Source organism: Rhodnius prolixus, unplaced genomic scaffold, assembly GCF_049639745.1.
Source record: "Rhodnius prolixus isolate KJV_2025 unplaced genomic scaffold, Rpr scaffold_11, whole genome shotgun sequence".
Lineage (NCBI taxonomy): Eukaryota > Metazoa > Arthropoda > Insecta > Hemiptera > Reduviidae > Rhodnius > Rhodnius prolixus.
In genome coordinates this window covers 2,627,354-2,650,786 of record NW_027411625.1, presented here as the reverse complement: position 1 = coordinate 2,650,786, position 23,433 = coordinate 2,627,354, and the positions used below count along the sequence as shown (strand labels likewise).

The 23,433-nt window shown below is 32.0% G+C and overlaps 1 protein-coding gene across 3 annotated transcripts in view; it reads right to left on the bottom strand.

Moving 5' to 3' along the window:
* Positions 1 to 4,334: 4,334 nt before the first annotated feature.
* Positions 4,335 to 23,433, bottom strand: part of Synd (protein kinase C and casein kinase substrate in neurons protein Synd) — a 40,827-nt gene continuing 21,728 nt past the window's right edge. For 2 of the 3 annotated variants that reach the window (XM_074138476.1, XM_074138477.1), the window contains 8 exons: positions 20,801 to 20,949; positions 19,613 to 19,801; positions 18,155 to 18,381; positions 16,902 to 17,022; positions 15,352 to 15,459; positions 12,180 to 12,340; positions 11,247 to 11,404; positions 4,335 to 5,229 (listed from right to left, as the gene is read on the bottom strand). In XM_074138476.1, the coding sequence (XP_073994577.1) occupies positions 5,120 to 5,229; positions 11,247 to 11,404; positions 12,180 to 12,340; positions 15,352 to 15,459; positions 16,902 to 17,022; positions 18,155 to 18,381; positions 19,613 to 19,801; positions 20,801 to 20,949 (1,223 nt within the window). In that variant the 3' untranslated portion in view covers positions 4,335 to 5,119. The remainder of the gene's footprint in view (positions 5,230 to 11,246; positions 11,405 to 12,179; positions 12,341 to 15,351; positions 15,460 to 16,901; positions 17,023 to 18,154; positions 18,382 to 19,612; positions 19,802 to 20,800; positions 20,950 to 23,433) is intronic. The other variant, XM_074138478.1, reaches the window with a different exon arrangement.

The following is a 23,433-nucleotide window of genomic DNA, read 5'->3' as shown; positions in this document are numbered from 1 at the left end:
TCATTTCACAATTGAATTAATTGTGTTCTATGTTGAAAAACAATGAACCGTTTTCTAAAAAAACAAAGTGTTTAACATACGAAGAGTTTGTCCAAGCGGTTCAGTTACAAAAAAAAAGGGAGAAGTGCGAGAGAAAGGTATTATGGTGTAAGTAAAAAACAAATCTAACTGCTGTCAGATCATCTTAATTCTTTCAACGAGCTTCAGATGAGTTCAGTTGAAGAAATGGATTATACAAGGAAAGATTGAAAGAGGGTTGTTGAGGATTGTCTGAGAGACATAAATATGTTTCAACTCTTCGTTCAGTAAACAGCTTTAACTTGGGTTTGGTCAATCAAGAAACAATGAACAAATGCCCCTTTTCTTAGATGAACCCCGATCCTTCTGCCTTCGTTCATCAGATTGATGCAAAAATATTTAAAGAAAGGCAGAAATGGTTCCTATAATCGAGAACCTCCTTGTGCAAAGCGCCTTAGAATCTCCTGCTAAAGCAGGTACCTAATGGTTTGGGTATCAAATTTATAAGGCAGTTTACTTCAGCTCATTATCTTGGAATGGAATTAATGGGATCGTCTCTAAATAATGAGATAAGATGCGTTCAAGAGAAAATGCAGAAACTCACAGAGATCAGCGGGCCACGCAGTTCGTGGTAAGCCTGGGAAAAGCAGGATAGGGTAGTGGCCAGCATTTATTATTACCAGACTTAAAGCTCGTCACGAACCCGCTTTAGAGTTGCGGATTTGCCATCAACCTGGCAATGCTTTTTTGTACCGTGGTAACAAATCAAAAAAGGACGACACATTAAAAACTCGATCAGCATTACAGCCGTTTGCCGTCTGTCATCTGCCAGGCGTGGCGACATCTCATTAATCTTTTTAAATTGTAATTACCCTTTTTTAAAAAATTAGAGTTTTAATTTGTAAAAATTTTTAACTAGAAAAAGAAACCTTTTCATTTATTTCCAAACTTTATACTATATTTTCAGAAAAATTAAACTTGAAATTTTAAAAGTGAACACAACTTAGAGAAAAATCTCAAAGCCGGCAGCAGCTGGATTCGAAGCAGATCTCCGCGTGGGAATCTAGTACACTAACTACTGAGCTAATCACTTCCCTTTTTAAAGATATTAAGTTATTAAAGCAATAACTCAAATAAGAAGCAGTTCCGTATTAATTTATTTTTGCACCCAAATATGTCTAAGTATATATAGTGAAACTAAGTAATTCAACTCAAACTGTTTCATAGTTTATTTACAATTTGATTGTACCGAAATTTTGGCAATTTTTCCTTTTTAAAGTAGGAATTGGTAGTTTAAATTAAAATTCTTTTATTACCTGAGAGAATTTGGAACTGTTTTTTATTTTCCAAAAATTAGGCTTTTTTGCTCTTAAACTACTAAAAAATCTGGACAGAATTTCATTATTAAGGATCTGAATGGGCATAATTTTATTTAAAATATATTATTGGTTTAAAAAATATAACAAAAATAGGCAAAAACTCGCTGTGGATCGAAGCACTGAAGAAAGTTCAGGGTACTTAGTACTTGAATCTGCTTACAATTTGCACTGATATTATTAAGTAGTAAATCATTATTGAAACAGTTATGCTTTTGAACTATTTGGAGATCTCCCAGTAGAGGAAAGTAGAATAGGTACTTTCAGTGATCTTTGCGACCCTTCGGGGTAACTAGCCTATAAACACAAACCTGACACCCCATTAACACACACTACACATTGATTGTGAGTGTGAGCACCTAAAAGAAACTCTAGCTCACCACCACACTCTCATTCATTAACATTTATACACTTTATATTGCAGATCGAAAAGGAAGTACTTAAAGAAAGCCAAATCCATAAATTGCGACTTAAAAGATATATTCTAACTGTTTTAGGTATGTGTCAGTATTTGAATGTTCATCGCATTGGCTCACAAATTGAGTTTTTTCTTTGTGGCTAGGGCGCTCACAAATAATATTCAGTTGCACTATTAGACGGGGTTACTCCCTGTAAGATTTTGAACTGGATGTAAACCTGGAGAAAGCCAAGGTGTACACTGCACTGCATAGCTGGAACGTGAGGTGTAGAAAATTGATAGAAAAATAACTATATCAATCTGATTTACTATTTTAATTTTTAAAAATTCATTTAGAACAGTGGAATTTTTAATTGATAAAATAGAAAGTGTTAAATGAGAGTGGCAGAAAAACGTTTGATAACTGTTGTGTAATTTTTTTCCCCCACACTTCAGCATCTCTTTCTCCAAACTGGCTCAACCTATTTACATACATAATTCTTTTTTCTGTCAAAGCCCTACTTTTTTTAGACGACAATCTGATCGATTATTTAGAAAAACAATAACAAATACTTTAAAAAACTGTACTCATTTTTTTGCTAGCTGTGAGAAAATATTACAACAATACGAATTTATCAAACTGAAGTCTAAATCGTAGATAAAAATAATAATAATAATAATAACATCGGAAAAGCCAATAAGGGAAAAAAAATGAAAAATAATAAATTTAGAAGATAGCCCACCAAAGATGCACTGGAACACCCCCACTAATTCTGCATATTCTATAAATTCAAAAGTTTAAAATTTTTACCACATCGATTATAATATTAACTATATTTATCGGAAGCAAATTAGGTTATACTGTTTTCATTTTAAGCGTATGGGTTCTTCTGGGTAAGGTGATGGAATTTACTGAGCAATAAATACTCATTTGGGACCTAGCCTAAATTTAGTTTGGTCAATTAATTATAGCACAACAAAGTAAAAATATTAGCAGTTTTCCTCACGATACACAACCTTCAATTTTGTTAATTATTGTCAAAAAAGTGTTATCAGTATACTTAAGTTAATTTTAATCATATATAAACTGAAATGACAAAATTATTATTAATTTAAATGCAACCAAAAATAGTTCGAGTAATTTAAATCTTTAAAAAATATAAATATATATATTTATATAAATGTGTTTTAAAATATCATCTTCTATTAATATTATTATGTTGGTCCCTTCGAGAAGAAAACAAAGTTTCACTATATATAAATTAATCTATTTGTTTAAAACAGGATATAAATGTATTTTTTTATTTTGTTTATTCATATTAACTTAATACATATCTTTCTTTTATGAAGCAAAACCCAAAAATAAAAATAAATAAATAATTTTGCTCTTCAACCACTTACCAAAAATATCATTTTTTCAAAATAATAATAATAATAATATTTTTATTATTATTATTATTATTATCATAATGATAACTTCATTAATTTCTTTTATCTATTGTTGTACAAAAAGTACATTATATATATATATATATATATATATATATATTTCTTTTAAGTTTTATATATTTATACAAGATGTGCCGCTTAAAATAAAATACAAAAAATACGAATATCTAATGACTGGAGAGAGGAAAGATTTAGTGACATTCGCACCTTTGTTGTTTCTTATCTATAACTATTTAAAGGTGGGCATGGAGGTTAATCAGAGGATTCTGAGAGTAGAATGAGAGAATTATGCCCGTTAATTCCTTGACAATTTATTGTTAACATCCACCAAAGATATTCATCAAGTGTTAGCGTAATTTTTTCTTCATTATTTTTTATTTATTTTTTTGCCCACACTAAACTTACAACTTATCAATGACTGAATAATCCAATTAGTACATTCTGATTTAATATAAATTTGTTATTCCGAAACTTGTGTTGGTGTGTGTTATTGTACATTTGAGTACATTATTCCAGTTCAAGTAAAGCTTAACATACACAAGCGCATTAACTATAAAGGAGAAGTGAATAATGTTGACGTTTTAATTTTGACCATTAGTACGATCAACAGCCTGTTGCGGCTTTAAAAAATTCCTCCCTATGTGTCCCTGGCCACTTCGCCCATTATGGTTTGTTTGTTTGTTTGTTTTTAACAAAACCCCATTCTTTTTTTACTAGTTTACATTTTAATGTTATGATTTTCTGAAAAGATTCTACAATCCAAAGAAGCGTTAACGATAAACAGGAAAAGTTTTACAGCCAGAGTTAAGTATTAGTTGATAAAAAAAATACAAAAATTGTATGGGATAAAGAATATAAATGTTTTTAAAAAAGGAAACTCAAAATAACCCAAATTCAAATACAATTGTTAAAACTACAGTTGGGATAAATCATATATATTTTACATCTATAATTGTACTTTCATCTTAAATACAATTAAAAATAAAAAAAAAATTAATTCCTAGTTTAAATAATATATGAAATCGCATTTAAAATAAATTAGTGAATACGTAGTTTGATTCGCAATGCGCTTAAATACCGGTCAGTATCTGGACATAGCTTATTTATTGCTCTGTTTCAGACTTCAACCTATCTTGAAATTTATTAGGTTCTACAGACAATGCTTCAGTCCACTGTTAGTGTGCATCAAAGATATTTAAATGAACTTCCCAAACATATGTACTATTAAAAATGTGGTTAGGACTGCAGTGCTGGATAATCTTTAATTTCATCCGTCATAGCACGAATGTTTATTGTATCCCTGACCGGTTTCTGACTTCCATCCATCATCAGAACTTCACAGGCTACCATACATGTTAAGTACAAACTCTTAACTCTTGGGATAGCTTCAAAAAATATTTAAGATTGAAGTGAGATTTGACTTTCAGCCACTTCTACTACACACTTCTAAGAGCTTAAAAAAAAAAAAAAAAGGAAGACAAGCAATACATACTCAGTAAAAATGATGTTTGGTTCATCAAGTTAAAAAATCAAGAATGAAGATAACCTTTGGTCGGGATTGGGGATTGGAAGACTGCAACAATGGGCGATGCACTTAAGTTGGACGAAGCGAAGGGATCAAAATGGCTTGCAAAACTTAAGTTTTAAAGTGTTATTCGAAACAGAACAAGTCCGTAAACTTTTTGAAGGCTTTTTCGATTATTTTGAATCTTTTAGTTTCTTTCGCAAAATATTGGTAATTTTTATATTCTTATAAAGAAACACATCTGGTACACATATATGAATATTATTAGTACAGTTTACTTTATTTATTTATACACACACGCACTCACACTAACATACAATACAATCACATTTCTCACACACAATTTATTTCATTTTAGGCTACTGGTTCTACATAATTGGCAGGGTAAAGTCCAACACGCCCTTCCTTCCGTCCTTTGCACCAACCCTGCTCATCTTCATCTTCAAGTTTTTCAAAAGTTTCGCCTAAAAAAGAAAAAAAATAATAATAATAGAATTAAAATGCTAACTGATACACTTACAAGACTTTCTCTTACTAAAAACTAAACACGTTTACATGTCACCTTATTCTAATTGCTCCAACGACAATTTTCATTAATAGAAACATTATGGGTCACATACCATTAAATTTCTGTATAAATTAGGTGTCTTGATAAAAACGTCAAATTTTATTTATCAATCTACAAATAATGTTTCAGTATCTCTATTGCCATTACCAGCTTAAAATTTCAAAACATTTCTGGTTATGGGCTTCATTCAAAACCATTGTTTTATTATTTTTATTAATCGTAATTCATAATATAATATATACTTATAACGTATATACTTGATTATTAAAGCTGTCCGGTAGGACGGTTTTTTTTTTTTTTTTTTTCAAACTTTTATTTCTGCATGCTCCATACAATGTATAATACATGCTGGTATACAACATTTACCATCAATAATCAAATAATAATTTAGAGTAGAATATAATAGTTGATAATACTAACAAAATGATATTAAATTAAATGATATAAGAAGATAATACTTAATGATAATAAAATAAAGAATATTAAAATAATAATAATCAAAATAAAGAAAAGAAAGATAAATAATAAAATTAGAAAACTGCACTTAAAATAATCAAATGATAAAAGTAGCTAAATTAAAATGAAATAATGCAAAAATATATAGAAACTTGAAACAATTACAGAATGAACCGAAATAGAATTGAAATTAATATAATTAAATAAAATAATTAAATTAGTAAAATTAATTAAATAATAAAATGAAAATGTTAATTTACTTTTGGGTCGATTGACTTAATTTACAATTTATCAAAATTGATGTTATTTACAAATTTTACAAATAACGGTAGAATTTCGGTATGCAGCAGTGACAAGTGATTCAATTCCAAGTTATTTAACAGCATAGCCCGAACTAAAGAAAGGCGAAAATTTTCAAGCAGCCTGCAATCAAAAATAGGACAGTTGTATAAGGGTTGATCGTCAAAAAGTGCACGAAAAAGCGTAACGTTAAAAAACACCCAACTTTGACAATTTTTTTCTCTTTTTTAAAACTGTCCGGTAGGACAGTTGTATAAGGGTTGACCATCAAAAACTGCACGAAAAAGCGTAACGTTGAAAAACACCCAACTTTGACAATTTTTTTCTCTTTTTCTATAAAAGATAAAATTCCCAAATTTTCTTTAAATCTTACTCCAAACCCTCCTTTATAACTGTAATTTTTTTGCAACAACCCAGATCTAATAGGTTTCGAGAAAAAAGTTGCCGAAAATGAGCAAAAACGGCTTTTTCAAAAAATGTTCTTGTTCTTCTTGTTGTTCTTGTTGTTCTTGTTGTTACCTTTTTTGTAAACAACGTAGCGCCAAAACGCGTGAACCGATTTTCATGAATGAGGTGTCATTCGATTCAATATTTTATGTAGATGTGCCTTTTGGGGGTCCCGACGCTGTACATCGAATGGGAGAGGAGTTAGCCCCCTTTATGTAAGGCCCCCTCCAAAATTATTATTACTAATTACTCTGTAAATCTTGGCCCGATTTTGATAAAATTTGTTAGGATGATAGGGTTAGGGCTCCCCTACGTAACATTAAAGCGGCGATCAGCTCTTACACTTGTTAAGGGGAAGTATAGCAATCGTTTCAAATTATCGACACGTGAACCGATTTTTATGAATGAAGTGTCATTCGAATCGAAATTTTTTACAGATTTGCACTTTAAAAGTCTCGGCACCGTGCCTCATAAGGAGGGGAGTTTGCCCCACCCAAATAAGGCCCTTTCTAAAACTATTATTACCAATATTTCTATAACGCTTAGTCCGATTTTGATAAAATTCAGCTCGAATAAGTGGTTAAAGCTCCTCTACGTTGCTGATTCTCTTGCTCCTACTAAGAGGAAGTACTGCAATCGTTTAAATTATCAATGAGTGAACCGATTTAAATCAATGAATTGTTCGATTAAAAAATCTTTGCCTCTTTGCCTTTTAGGGAGAAGTACTGCAATCCTAGTTTATTTTTCTTACTCCTCTTAAAAGGAAGTACTGAAATCGCAGTTTAATTTTGCTATTTACGTACAAATACCTTCCTATGTTATTCAAAACGCTTTCTCAAAAAAATTGTTATTGAGGATGGTTTGGGAGCCGCAACTACAATCATTTTTTAAAAAGATCTCTCCAGTGGTAGTTAACACCTTATCAGGTTATAATGATAGAATTGCTTATTCCAAATTTTAAAAAAATCTGTAAAGCAGATATGTAACATTGTAAAATAGACAAAAAGGAAAATCTATCCAAAAGGTACAAAAATCTCCTTAACAAAAACTTACAGTTTAAAATGTTAAGTATAAGGGTTGATTAAACGCCAAAAGGTACACAAATCAGCGAGTACCCAACATTTCATTAATACCTCATTAATATTTAAGTAATTCTACTGCATTAATTTTCATTAATAAGTTATTTTTTAGATTTTATTAGATATCACAGACCCTTATGCTGGCCACTTCATTTATATTATTTTTTTGTTATAATTATGATAAATCACATATACGTACATGCATGTTAAAGTAGAAAAAGACAAAGTTAGAGTAGGCTACTGTCTTGAATTCGTCTTACCGAAATATTCGTGAGCACAATTAACACACAGTTAATAACAAGTAGATTATTAAACAATAATTATTCATTTCTCTATTGTAATTTAATTTAGTCCCCCTAATTTTACTTATAGTAAAATACTGGAATAATTAGCTGTCCAAAATATATGCATATCTTATTTACTTTATATTACATATATACAACATTGTGGGAAGAACACCTAGATAGAGAATGTAATTGAAGAAAACTATATTATTTGCGATAAAGCCAGATAATTATTACCTATTATTATAAACGTTTGACTACTTCATAAAATAACAATTACTTTAATCGAAGAATGAACTTAAACCGACGATTTTTATTTAAGAAATAAAAATAAATAAATAAAATAAACAAAATCATTGATGTTTGTTGGTGTAAGCATTTTTTTAAACAAGGTTTTGAATTTTTTAGCCTCATATTTTTATTTTATTTTTTATAACGTTTTTCTTTTTAACCTGTAATTAATAGTTTGATTATTATAAATAACTAGATATTACAGTCAATCTACAGTGCTACTTGAACATATATTTTGTAGACGAAAATGGCCAGCATAAGGGTCTGTGATATCTAATAAAATCTAAAAAATAACTTATTAATGAAAATTAATGCAGTAGAATTACTTAAATATTAATGAGGTATTAATGAAATGTTGGGTACTCGCTGATTTGTGTACCTTTTGGCGTTTAATCAACCCTTATACTTAACATTTTAAACTGTAAGTTTTTGTTAAGGATCTACTAAAGATAAAATTCCCAAATTTTCTTTAAAATAAAGGGCAAACCCTCCTTTATGACTGTAATTTTTTTGCAACAACCCAGATCTTATAGGTTTCGAGAAAAAAGTTGCTGAAAATGAGCAAAAACGGCTTTTTCAGAAATTGTTGTTGTTGTTGTTCTTCTTCTTCTTCTTCTTCTTCTTCTTGTTGTTGTTGTTGTTGTTGTTACCTTTTTTGTAAACTGCGTAGCGCCTAAACGCGCGAACCGATTTTCATGAATGAGGTGTCATTCGATTCGGAATTTTATGTAGATGTGCCTTTTGGGGATCTCGACGCTGTACACCGAATGGGAGAGGAGTTAGCCCCCTTTATGTAAGGCCCCCTCCAAAATTATTATTACTAATTACTCTGTAAATCTTAGCCCGATTTTGATAAAATTTGGTAGGATGATAGGGTTAGGGCTCCCCTACGTAACATTAAAGCGACGATCTGCTCTTACACTAGTTAAGGGGAAGTATAGCAATCGTTTCAAATTATCGACACGTGAACTGATTTTCATGAATGAAGTGTCATTCGAATCGAAATTTTGTACAGATTTGCACTTTAAAAGTCTCGTCGCTATGCCTCATATGGAGGGGAGTTTGCCCACCAAAGTAAGGCCGTTTCTAAAACTATTATTACCAATATTTCTATAACGCTTTGTCCGATTTTGATAAAATTTAGCACGAAGAAGTGATTAAAGCTCCTCTACATGACTGTGAAGTGCCATCATGCTCTTACACCTACTAAGAGGAAGTACTGCAATCGTTAAAATTATCAATGGGTGAACCTATTTACATTAATGAATTGTTGTTCGATTCAAAATCTTTGCCTTTTAGGGAGAAGTACTGTAATCGCCCGTTTATTTTTCTTACTCCTCTTAAAAGGAAGGCCTGAAATCGCAGTTTAAATTTGCTTTTTACGTACAAATACCTTCCTATTTTATATAAAAAGGCTTTCTCAAAAAAATTGTTATTGAGGATGGTTTGGGGACCGCAACTATAATCATTCTTTAAAAAGATCTCTCCAGTGGTAGTTACGGTTCCTACTTAACACCTTATCAGGTTATAATGATAGAATTGCTTATTCCAAATTTTAAAAAAATCTGTAAAGCAGATATGTAACATTCCAAATAGACAAAAAGGAAAATCTATCCAAAAGGTACAAAAATCTCCTTAACAAAAACTTACAGTTTAAAAAGTTAAGTATAAGGGTTGATTAAACGCCAAAAGGTACACAAAAAATAGACAAAAAGGAAAATCTATCCAAAAGGTACAAAAATCTCCTTAACAAAAACTTACAGTTTAAAAAGTTAAGTATAAGGGTTGATTAAACGCCAAAAGGTACACAAATCAGCAAGTACCCAACATTTCATTCAAGCTTAGTTGATATAATTTAAGTAATTTTGCTGCATTAACTTTTCCTTCACATTTTTTAGAATTTATTATCGTAGATGTCACAGACCCTTATGCTGGCCATTTTCATCTACAAAATATTTGTTCAAGTAGCACTGTAGATTGACTTTAATATCTATTAATCTATAATAATCAATTACATGTTAAAAAGAAAACGGTATAAAAAATTAAAAAAATTACGAGGCTACAAAATTTAAAAACTTTTTTAAAAAAATGCTTACACCAACATACATCAATGATTTCGATTATTTTATTTTTAATAAAAATCGTCTGTTTAAGTTTATTCTTCGATTAAAGTAATTGTCATTTTATGTAGTAGTCAAACGTTTATAATAATAGGTAATAATTATCTGGCTTTATCGCAAATAATATAGTTTTCTTCAATTACATTCTCAATATAGGTATTCATCCCACAATGTTGTATACATGTAATGTAAAATGAATAAGATATGCATATTTTTAGGACAGCTAATTATTCCAGTATTTTACTATAAGTAAAATTAGGGGGACTAAATTAAATTACAATTGAGAAATGAATAATTGTTGTTGAATAATCTACTTGTTATTAACTGTGTGTTATTTGTGCTCACGAATATTTCGGTAAGACGAATTCAAGACTGAAATATTGTTTTAAATCCTCCGTGATTCAAATTTAAACAGTAGCCGACTCTAACTTTGTCTTTTTCTACTTTAACATGTATGTATAAGATGTGGCAACTTCAGAATAAAGGGCATATTAAAGATAAATCAGAAGAATAATTTGGAATAGAGTTAAAATAAAGTACCTATTTAAAAACGAAGATATAATATACATTTTATCATAATTATAACCAAATAATATTATGAACGAACTGGCCAGCATAAGGGTCTGTGACATCTACGATAATAAATTCTAAAAAATGTGAAGGAAAAGTTAATGCAGCAAAATTACTTAAATTATATCAACTAAGCTTGAATGAAATGTTGGGTACTTGCTGATTTGTGTACCTTTTGGCGTTTAATCAACCCTTATACATAACTTTTTAAACTGTAAGTTTTTGTTAAGGAGATATATAAACTGACCACTTTAGGAGCAAGAAGTTTATTGCCAGAATTCAAAATTGCCTACGAAGAATACTCGAGCTCTATTATGGAATGGGCCAAGGAAATATTTTTTTATAAAAATAATAACTTAAATAAACCTTGTTTAAATGATAACTCATCACTTTCAGCGCCTTCGTAATCATATAGTGCTCTGACAGGAATGCCCGGCTCACCATTATCTACCAGTGCTTCAACTCCTTCGTCCCATTCTTCTTCATCGAAAGGATTCTGCTCACTTGTTTCTTTTGTTCCATTTCTGAAAAATTAATAAACAATTGTAGTAGACTAACTTAAAAAAGACAAACTAGTACATAACCTGGTAGAAACCAAAGACTCGCCATAAACTTTCATTACACAAAGTTCAAACTTTTATGATTAATTAAAGTATATATTTTCATTTTCCACTCGCTCTTTCCATTGGACATTCTTTTTTGTCACCTATTTCTCTGCTTCAAATTTTCATTTTTTATTATTTTTGTTAATTATTTGTTTAAATTGTTTGAAGAACGTTACAAAACGTAAAAGTATAATTGTTATTTTTTTAATTGTTCACCCCTTTTGGAAAGATGCCAGGCTACCACTTTCCTCACCCTCTCCCATGTTTTAGCTGTGCTCCCTTTCCTTTTATAAAATATTTAAAAAAATAAGTGAATATATGAAGTTTAAAGAAAACCCCTTTAGAAGCCTTGTTCGAAAAATAAATAACAAAACAAAGGTTGAACGTAAAACCGCAGTTTACTGAATTCAACGCAACGTTTAAAAAAAAATTTGTTAGAGCCGTTTTCGAGAAGACAGCACTCCGGATATGAAATCCACTCAGTAAAGGCTTCGATGGTCCATTTCCGTTGTTTTATTATCTGATCAATGGCATCTAAACGAAATAACAAAATTGAACGGTCAGTCCTTCCAACTTTTTGTGCGCTGCTGACCACAAACAGACCAATTTTTCGTAACAGATAACGCCATATTTTTACATATTTATTTGCCTGGGTATGACTACTGTAAAATTTTGAAAATATGGGCAAACTTACAGAGATGAATTGCTGGGTATCACTGAGGGTAATTTGTTCTCAGGTGATTTCTGTGCGTCACCTTTTCTTTCAGTATTTTCATTCAACTGAGCGTTGGTTATTTGGTTGCCTGAAACCGCTTTTCTTTGACATCCTTTATTATTAACCACTGATGGATATTCCTGTTCAGAAAGTAAAAAAATCTGTCTTGAAACATTCACTTTTATGTTTGCAATTACTACAATTTAAATCTAAAACTTGAAGGACTAAACAAAAGTGTACATTATCATCGCTTCTATATTATCAGATAGCATCACTATCTTCTTCCCTATCTTGTGTTCATGTAGTAGTTACTAATGCAACTGGATTCGACGGAACAGATTCTCAAAGTGATGATTTACGTACTATACAGTTAGTATCTTCAAATTAGAAAAAAGCGGATGAATAATTTTTTTTAAAATGACGTGTTCAAACTGAAATATTATCAAAACAAATTTACCCAAATTGGTGCTAACTTATTGTTTCTATGTTTATAGAAACTCTAACTATTAATTTTATTTTATACAAAATTAGCCTAAAACATGAAAATCGGACAAAGTAGTAGCGGAGACTTGAACTATTTAAAAGCAGAACTATTCGTAGAAATGGTTCTGTCCCTTGCGTAATTTTTTTTTCCTCTCCTCTTTCCTTGTTTTAATTTTTAATTAAGTTTTTTGGTTAGAACGTTGAACTGACTAACTTATCAAGTAAATGATGACATCAATTAATACGTAACACTATGCCACCACGGTACTTACACTCCCCCTCAAAAAAAAAGTCGCAATATTCGCCATTTTCATCGTATGTAGTCGAAATTATTTGTTGCTGTTTCAATGAAAAGTTCCCCCAACTTGTTTCACAATTTTACGTGATGTGGGAGGTTTTACGGACACAGGTTCTGTTGCCCACGCTGGAATGCAGGTAAGCCAATAAAGAATTTTAATTATGAGATGGACATTCTTTAGTATTTTATTTTCAATCAAATCTACAAGTTCCCTTTGAAAGGACGAAATTGTCTAATGTCGTCGGCATGTAGTGCACAGATTTCTCACACGTGATGAAGCTTATCGATCGAATTTCCAGGTGAACGACGTGTTACTCCCTTGAGAGTCAATTTGTCTTTGGCTCTTTGATTTGACGTTGGGAAACTATAGTAACAAATAATTTAGGAACACGGCGAAGAGGATATGTACGACACTTACGCTAGTCATCGTAAGTTTTTTCCCCCAATAAATGTTTAGGATGGGTTAATTGGTGCCATGTTTACTGGACAATAATTCTAAAAAGATAACCTTAATGTAGTTGGGCATTTTAATTTCCTTCGATTAACCGAACCATTGAACCAATAAATTCAATCATTCTTGGTTAACTCAGCATGGTAATTCTTTAGACAATTTGGCTTCAAAAGTTGTTTCAACACGACGCCCTGTAGGGACGCCTATTCCATAAATGGATGTTGTTCGGGAATCGCTCAACTGTACGTTCCTTAATCACTAGATCAGTTGTTGGTCACCTATGCAGTGACTTCATCGCCCTCTAGATTAATCCCTTTAGATTGCTAGGAGCGTGTTTAGGCTAACAATGTTAGCCTGGAACAAATATGTAAAGTCGGAGTTTCCATTTGAAATATTAAGATTAGCACCTTAATAAATAGCGGAAATGGGCGCAGCGGACATTCTGAATTTTCTGTACTTCTTTCTGCAAGTGGGCTGGACAACCGACCTGCTGACCCACATTCTCTTCAAATCAAGAGGAACATCTTCCAGTAATTCTTGGAAATTTTCTTCTAAGAAATTATAGACTAGATGTTGATGGAATAAGACACCACTTTAACCAGAATTATACAATAGTTAATTTCTCTTGATGAATTTACCCTCCTTTCATAAACTCTCATTTTTCATTCATGATCATGCTGTGTTCATGCACTCATTGTTCATTCACGAACAATTAAAAAGGACTCTATCCTCTCATGCAGAATGTACTTATTCGTTCGCAGTTCCAAGGTGAAGCTACTAACTTCCATGATTGCTATAAACCAGTCACTTACCTGAGATATTAATAAATAAATAAAAAAATAAAAAAAAAAAAAAAAACTAGTATGAAACACATGGCTTTCTTATTGCAATTTTCTCCAAATGCTTTTTTATAACATACATCCCGACAATCCGACAATAAATCCGTACCATTGAGAAAAAATTTATGGTTATGAAACACTATAGGTCATCACCGTTCCCTAAAGTGAAAATCAATCTTAACATTCTTCTAAGTCCTAAACAAATATCTTCTAAATCTACTATTCCTTCCATCACTGAGAAACCAGAGGTAACTCCTTCCAGTAAAGCGAGGTATAACAAAAGAAGATCCTCTGTTCTCAACTCTTTTTGTGACTGTTTAAAAGCAAATTTTCAGAGGGCTAGCGAGGAATGAAGCGAGAATCTGGACGAAATGAGATACCATTCGTTTTGGCGGCCGTATTAAAACGTAAGCTTGATCGGATTTTGTGACATTTCAAAATGTTTGTGGATATCCAGGACTTGGTTTACATTTTTAAAACCTAAAATACCAACCAACAGCAAGACTGAAGAGAGGAAGATACGTCAGAGCAGAAAAGAAGCAGTAAAAAATCTTGTGCACAAACGGTCTCTTCTCAGGAAAGGCTTTTACAAGAGCTGTAGAAACAAATTGCTTTTTCGACGAAGAAATTTTGGCCTGTTAAAAAAATAATGAGGCTGACGTATTGTAGTTATATGCAATAATATTTTGGATTTGACCAGGAACTAGCATTCTCTTCTAAAAATTGACACCACAGACCTAACTTTAGTAAGGAAAAATTCATCTATTGATTATTAAATTTGCAGTAATGTTTAGCTTGTTCTAGAAATGTTTTATTTTATTTATTTATTTGTATTTTTATTGTTTGGAGAAATCATAATTTAGGAAAGCGCAAATAACATTTAGTAAAATTCCAAATGATGAAAAGTTACAACTTAAAATGAATAAGAAATGTTATACATACATATTGTACAAGAAGTCAAGAAAGATTAAATCGTGTGAATGTTTCTTCTAGATTGTCTATTTTTTGAGGAAACCGTAATATTCTTTGCAATAATAATCATTTTTTAATTATTTAACAAATAAATAAATAATACTTTACACTTAAATCCTCTCCAACAGGTCGCTGGTTGATCAGTGTGATACTGCCGGCTGGTATAGAATCCTTTGACTTGCCCTTAGCTATATCCCGAAACTCCTCAGTATAATCCTAATGTACAAACATTAACAACATATACATGCATAACAAACACGCTAGCCAAACAGCATGCATAAACAAAATAATCAAAATAAAATATTGCTCATCTAATGCATTTTGTTTTAATTTTTATGATTCATATAATTAAATTTGAACGATAACACCTATTTGCTGCTATTAACAAGATCGGCTAAACAAATAAATTTTGGACTTTTATTCATGGTGCTTAATTTCGGGATTAGGATATTGCATGGAATGTTAAACGCGAACACAATGGCATAGCAGTTTCGTTTGGCCCAAATTAGCATCTGACCATCAGACATATGAAACAGAGTGTACGTATGAAACTTTATTTGATTATATTAAAATAGACTTTCCATGAACCTGAGTTGCCAACAGCTATAAAGAATGTACTGAAAAACGGTCATTTATCTTGCTTTATTCCCAGCGCAACAAGTTTAGTTCTAACAAGCAATGCTCGTACAAAACTGAAAAAAATTCAAAAAATTTTGCAGCACTTTGGTTTTAAGGTGCAACATCTGAGGTCATTGGGGCCCGTAGCTCTTCTTGATGCACTGTCGGTCTCAGCATAATGTCTGCAATTACAGAAAATAGTCGAACAGTACGACAAGAATTTTTGCTCATTTGAATAGATCAACTTCGAGAAGAAACTTTTTCTGAGATGAAAATCGATCCAGCAGTAGACGGACGTGAGGAAGTTTTGAGAATGGCAGGGCAGAGAATTGCCCAGTTACGTATTTCCTTCATAGTCTCTAATCTCATAGTCCAAGTAAGTAGGAGGTTCTTACTTTGGCAGCCGAGTTTAAGTAAAGTAAAGTAACTGCCTATTTTTTCAGGCGGGCTTTACGTCCAACTACCAATTAGGTGTCGTGGACGGAGGTGACTAGCAAACATACTTTACTGTAAATTTCTTTTATTAACCATTAAATAAAATACTAGGCCTAAGACCGGGGAATCGAAACCAGTACCACAATACATATTAGCTTTACAAGACTCGCCTCTAACTGCTCGGCTACCGTGGCGCCTGGCAGCCGAGTTTAATTTACCAGGGAAGCTACAAACAAAGCTACATTTAAGAAAACAAAACAACAACAATAAAAGAAGGTAGTTCGGTTAATGTGACATCAATTAAACACGACATTATTTGCATGGTATATTTGTTCACTGTTGGTCCCACATTAAAGCCAGTAATTTGGAATAAAAAATATATAAATATAAAAAAAGAAAGAAGAATACGTTCGAGACTGCTTCATGCAGGCAGAATACTTTGTAGTATAACCATAAAAAATATTTGGTAAAAGCACAAAGAAATTAAACTGACCATTCTTTGTAACTGATATTCTAAGACAATTATAAAGGTAAAAGGTTAACTGATTATAAAAGTAGAAAATTCAAATATTTAAGCGTAAATTATAATAGTTATAATTATTTACCTCGAACTGGGGCCAGTTCATAGCCATATTCACGCCATGATTGTTTGACCACCACTTTAAATCCTTCTCATGGTCTGCATTGTTTACAGTATGGTAAAATTCCTCATATATTTGCGGCAACCTATTCAAACAAAAATTGCAGTGTGATACACTCACATAACTTTCTTTTATTGCAATTTCTGTGGCCAAATTTTCTTGAAAATTGGCTTGTTTAACTCCAATTAGTTTGATAAAATAAAACCAATAACAAGAAGTCCCCTAAATCGAGGACTTTAGTAGGAAGATTTAAAAAAATTATTCAACAAAAATTGAAAAAGCTTACAAATGTGAGTTAGTATATCAAATTTAATGAAATACCGTGAATTAATTTATAGAGAAACTCGCGGAAAATCTAGAAAAAACCTAATGTGAAACACTCGCACGACTTTCTCTTACAATTCTCATTTTTTTTTTCTAAATTTAGAAAACTGAATTTACGCATCGTGCAGGTGTCCTAAAATACAATCACCAATATGTGACCTAACAAAAAATGAGATAATAAAAAAAAAATTAAACAACATGCAAAAACAATTAATTATTATTTTTTTCATGTATATCCCTTGTCACACAAAAATGTCAACATTTTTTAGGGAAGTTAAGTCCTCGGTGCCATTGTTTTTGTAGAAATAGTATGTCTATAACGAGCTTTTAACTCAGGAACAACCCCCCCCCCCATCCAGCTATTTCCATTTGGCGGATTTTAATTAAGATTTATTTGATAACCAAACATAAAATAAAGGTAAGTTTCGCGTAATTTTTTGTTTTGAGGTATTTCGTTTTCTCTCTCTCCCTCTCTCTCTCACACGCACACACACCATTTTTTAAAAGCAACTTCTGTCAATCGGGCGGTGCGCAAAAGATATAATTTTGATGAAAAACTAAATTTAGAAAATTTAATAAATTGGCGAATAATTCTGTTACTAGTAAAAAGAGAAAATAAATAAGACGTTTAGTTGCAATTCCGGTCGACCAATTTTCTTCAGATAGAATTTTAGTAACAACAGATCTCGACAGAGGAAGTTCCATATGTATGAGATGAATATATTTTTTTTATAAATGATGAATGAATGTATTTGCGTTTTCTGTTGTAATAAACTCTTTTCTATCAACTCAAGTCTACATTCGTAAACACCAAATTTGGTCCAAATATAAAGATGTTATAACCATACTAACTTCATTTCTCCTACTTTCTCTAATAAAAAAAGTATACTTACAACGGGTCATGCGAAATGTTCAAACATCGATGTAAAGAAAATAATATTTCTTTAAAGAACTGTAAACGATCAGCTTCAAGTGTTTGGCATTTATCAAAAACAACGGACATATCTTCCATATATTTTGGATTATAACTGTTTAATTCTTGTAGTGCTGTTTCATATTTCTCTTTGCAGCGCTGTACATCCTCTTTCGTCTTACTCACACGATCTTGCATTTTTTTGATCTACAAAATAAAACCCAACAGATGTTAGTTTTTAATAATTAGCAACATTAAATGGTTAAACTACAAAGTCTGATCTGAAACACTCACATAAATTTCTCCCACATCAAGATGATAAATTTAATTGACATATTTTCTGATAAAATTTAATTTTACTCATTATTTAGTTCACCCTGATGGTTTGAGCCTACATATACCTAAATTGGTATACTTTTTATGACAAGGGAACTGCAATATGCCATGTTACATTGGACATCGTAAGCAGCGTTACAATCACTCCCGGAAGTATAGGTTTAATTTATATTACAATATATTTTAATAAATATTTTTAAAAACAAGAGTGCACCACATCAATGTAAGTAGAGGGGACCATATCTACACTATAAGCACAAAAGAATTTTATTAAATCTAATAAATATGTTTTTAGATAATGCCATGAAAATTTTTTAAACAATACTTTAAAATATATTTATTTCAACTTTTTTAAAAAGTCAATTTAATAAAAAAAGAAAAAAAGAAAGAAAGTACTTCAGTATCAGACAAAATCCCTATCGCCCTCTATGAATGCTGGTACGCCAACTACAAGGGCTGTAGAGACCAGGTTGACTACCACTGGTTTAACAAATTTTTAAAATATTGCAACTTTTAGCAAATCGAAAATTAGCGGTTTTAAATGAACGAGTCAAAGACCATGATGAAAAAACGAACCAATATTTTTTTTGTATCTCTGATACTTTTAAATTTACTAATTTTATATTCAACAAATATTTTTTTCATTAGAACACAATGTTTTTTACACTTCCTTCCGATATTTAAATATATATTCCTTATTAAGACCGAGTCAGTTTTGTAAACATGTTCAGTAAATTAAGTAACCACTGATGATTATTTAAAAAAAAATTAATTTATACAATTTAGTAAATTATACTTATTGGCTAACTCTAAAATTAAGTCTGTTAAATTTTCATAAGAATATCGGATTTATACGAGATAGCATTCGCGCTTTCTTATATTTTGTTTGTAATAAAACAGATCCTTATGTTGCCGTTTCCATTAATTTTAGCCCTACAAATAATTTACATGTTTCGAATAAAAATGATGGTTTTATTCTTTGTGAAGTTAGTATCTCAACTTAAAAGAAAAAAAACGAACGTTTTAAAATTTCCAAGATTACCATGTGAGGTAGGTACACACTGCTCTAAGAGGTATTATAAAATAAAATTAAAAACTGTACCTGATCCAAGGACATACTACTATCACCGCTCGCATTTCGTTCTTGATTAGATGCAGACTTTTCAGTTTTGCAAGCAGAATGATAATCACTTTTTGCTTTATTTACTTTGGCTAATAATTTTGCCCAAGGTTTTTGGGCTTTCTTAAACGCATCTTCAATTTCTTTTCGTTCCTTAATCTGCATAATTGACTGCAAATGGGAAAAAATAATAATGAAATATTTTTGATGAGATGTAAATGTATTTTAACATTTGCGCTTAAGAAGACATCGCCAGTTTGGAAATTAAAACAGTGAACACAGATGGCATCAAGTTTTAAACCGATGGGTAGGCAATAGGCTAAAAAAAAAAAAAATTAAATTAAAAATGACGGATAAAGTTTTGTTAAAAATATTCTGTCTTCATGCCTCAGTGGAGTAATCAGCAAGCAATTTAATGGTGAATTCATAGCGGTTCCCATGTCCTTCACAGCTAGTGCAGTGCATGATAACAAGAAGGCTGATAAAATGATTCTTTGAAGAGAAAGCGAAATGTGCATTTTATTCTCTGGAAGATCATACGGAAAGAAAACTTTCGGATAAGCCAGATGTGCTGAATCTTTAAATTACTAAGCCGAGGACATTTCAATTCAATATTCAGATTGTAGTAGTGGAAAAACTTCCTTGGGGGGCGTCTGTAACGTATCGGTGTTGCAGGAAGCGTAGCAAGCTACGTGCTTCGAGGTGTCACAATTGGCTGGTCAAGTAATTATCGTTTCTGCCATTGAGGGCATTAGATAGTAATATTTGTAGGAAAGTCCATCCGCGCCAGGAGGATAGATATACTAAGATGTGGGTTAACCCTTTGCTGAAGACAGCGTTAACGATGTAGAGTAAAAATAATTTACTTAGGTTAGTGAGATTCGGCCATGGAGAAAAACAGTACGCTAGAATTATTACAAAACTGTAATAATTTATTATATTTTTCATTGCCAAAGACGACTCAACTAAGCATTGAACACAAACGCTTTTTCACTAGAGCAAACCTCAGAACAAACCAAAGTCATTACTCCAATAGCTGATTAGCATTACAAATAGACATTCTATATAGAAGGTCAGAAAGCCTACGCCCCTGCGACTCAGTGGCACAAGCATCCGAATAATAATAATTTTGATGAAGATAAAAGCAATCCAAACAATATAATCATTTACTTTATGGTATGTATCCTTCTGCCATGATTTAACGTTATGAATAACTTCATTGCACAGGGAATCCTTAACTTTATGGTGTAAATCGCACAATCTTTCTGCTTCAACAAGTACACCTTTCCAAGCAGCTTCCGTCGTTCCATATTCAGGTCCTTAAAACAAAAAATAATTAGAGCACAGAAGACTTTGTACTGACAATTATTACCATTGTAACTCATTAATCTTCTTCAATCGTTAGATTCCTCCCGGTAAGTATAGATGATGGGGTGTTGTCATCACTTAAATACTTTGTATATATATCTGCATTGTATAGTTTTTATTCTTAATAAAGTTATAAATAAAGTCAAAAAACATTTTATCAGTTTTATATATAGATATATATACGAGGGTCGTTTGAAAAGTCCGTGCAAAAATAAAAACTACTTAATTTTTGGGGCTAAACCTTTTTTATTTTTCAACATAGTCTCCTTTTAGGCTTATACACTTCGTCCAACGCTGCTCTAGTTTGTTGATCCCTTCCGAATATTAGGATTTGTCCAAGTCTGAAAAATAGCCATTCGTTTCTGCAATCACCTCCTCGTTTGAATAAAATCTTTTTCCCGCCAGCTATTTCTTCATATTGGGGAAGAAATAGTAGTCCGAGGGAGCCAAGTCTGGAGAATAGGGGGGATGTGAAACGAGTTGGAACCCTATTTCCATTAATTTTGCGACCACAACTGCTGAGATGTGAGCTGGTGCGTTGTCGTGATGGAAAAGGACTTTTTTGTGGGCCAATCGTGGGCGTTTTTCTTGCAGCTCGGTTTTCAAACGGTCCAATAACGATGAATAATATGCACCTGTAATAGTTTTACCCTTTTCCAGATAGTCGATGAGGATTATTCCTTGCGAATCTCAAAAGACAGTCGCCATAATCTTTCCGGCCGAAGGAACGGTCTTCGCCTTTTTTGGCGCAGATTCCCCCTTGGTAACCCATTGTTTAGATTGTTCTTTGGTCTTAAGAGTGTAGTGATGTATCCATGTTTCATTCACAGTGACGAAACGACGCTTAAAGTCCTGCGGATCCTTCTGGAACAGCTGCAAACCGTCCTTGCAACACTTCACACGATTTCGTTTTTGGTCAAGCGTGAGCAATCGCGGCACCCATCTTGCGGATAGCTTTGTCATGTCCAAATGTTGATGCAAAATATTATGTACCCGTTCATTCGAGATGCCCACAGCACTAGCAATCTCACGCACCTTCACTCTTCTGTCATCCATCACCATATCATGGATTTTATCAATGATTTCTGGAGTAGTAACCTCAACAGGGCGTCCAGAACGTTCAGCGTCACTTGTGCCCATATGGCCACTCCGAAAATTTTGAAACCACTTATAAACTGTTCTAATCGAAGGTGCAGAGTCACCATAATGTTTATCAAGCTTCTCTTTAGTCTCCTCAGGCGTTTTGCCTTTCATAAAGTAGTGTTTAATCAACACACGAAATTCTTTTTCGTCCATTTTTTGAAAATCACTCGACTTCCTCGATTCAAACGAATGCCAAACACAAAGAAATTGACCGATCTGGCTGAAACTTGGTGTGTGTTCTTCCAAGAGATGCTACTAACTAAACATAACCTCGATACGCGCCAGTGGTGCTATCTCTCTGACTTTGCACGGACTTTTCAAACGACCCTCGTATACAGGGTGAACCAGTAAGTATTGTCAATAGGCCTACTGCGTGTAGTACATCTAAAGTGGAGTTCAATGACGTATTGGCCAAGTTCATATTTTCCTCTGTTCTTGAGTGACGTCACTTTAAAGTTTTTTTCTAAAATCATTATTTTTTTCCAATAAAAATGTTATTACTCAGAAAGTTTTAGTCCGAATTCGATTCTGATGACATGGTTAGAAAGACAGATAAATTTCCTAAAAATTGACACCATTTTGAAGCATAAATTTTTCTCCAAACTGCCTTAATCTTCCACCGGAACCTAGGAAAATAAAAGTAATCGAAATTTTTAAGAAAACTCATTAGGCTCTTATGTGATCATTTTCAGACCTAGGTGCTGGCACTTTTTACAAAAGTTTTCTTGTCTAATGGGCTTTCAAACGGTATATCATTTTCCAGGATTCCTTTTATCTTCGTATGAGAAATTGCGTTTGTTTTGCAAGAAAACGTGTTCACGAGCTTACAGCAGTGATATTGTATTGTGTTGTTTAATTCATTAAACTCTTGGGGATGGAGCTGTAGTCAATTTTTGAAGTAGATGGTCTTAAAATAAGGTAGTCTAAGGTTACTTATTACACATAAAAAAAAAAATAATATAAAAAAAAAAATCTAAACTGAAATATTTGACAAAATGTTAGAAAATATTTTAAACAAGTGCTATTTTTATAATCGAAGGCTAATTTGCTTAGTTTCAAAATCTAACATTTTGTCAAATATTTAAGTTTAGTTTTTTTTTTTTTTTTTTTTTTTTTTTTATGAGTAACCTCAGACTACCTTATTTTAAGACCATCTACTTCAAAAATTGACTACAGCTCCATCCCCAAGAGTTTAATGAATTAAACAACACAATACAATATCACTGCTGTAAGCTCGTGAACACGTTTTCTTGCAAAACAAACGCAATTTCTCATACGAAGAGAAAAGGAAT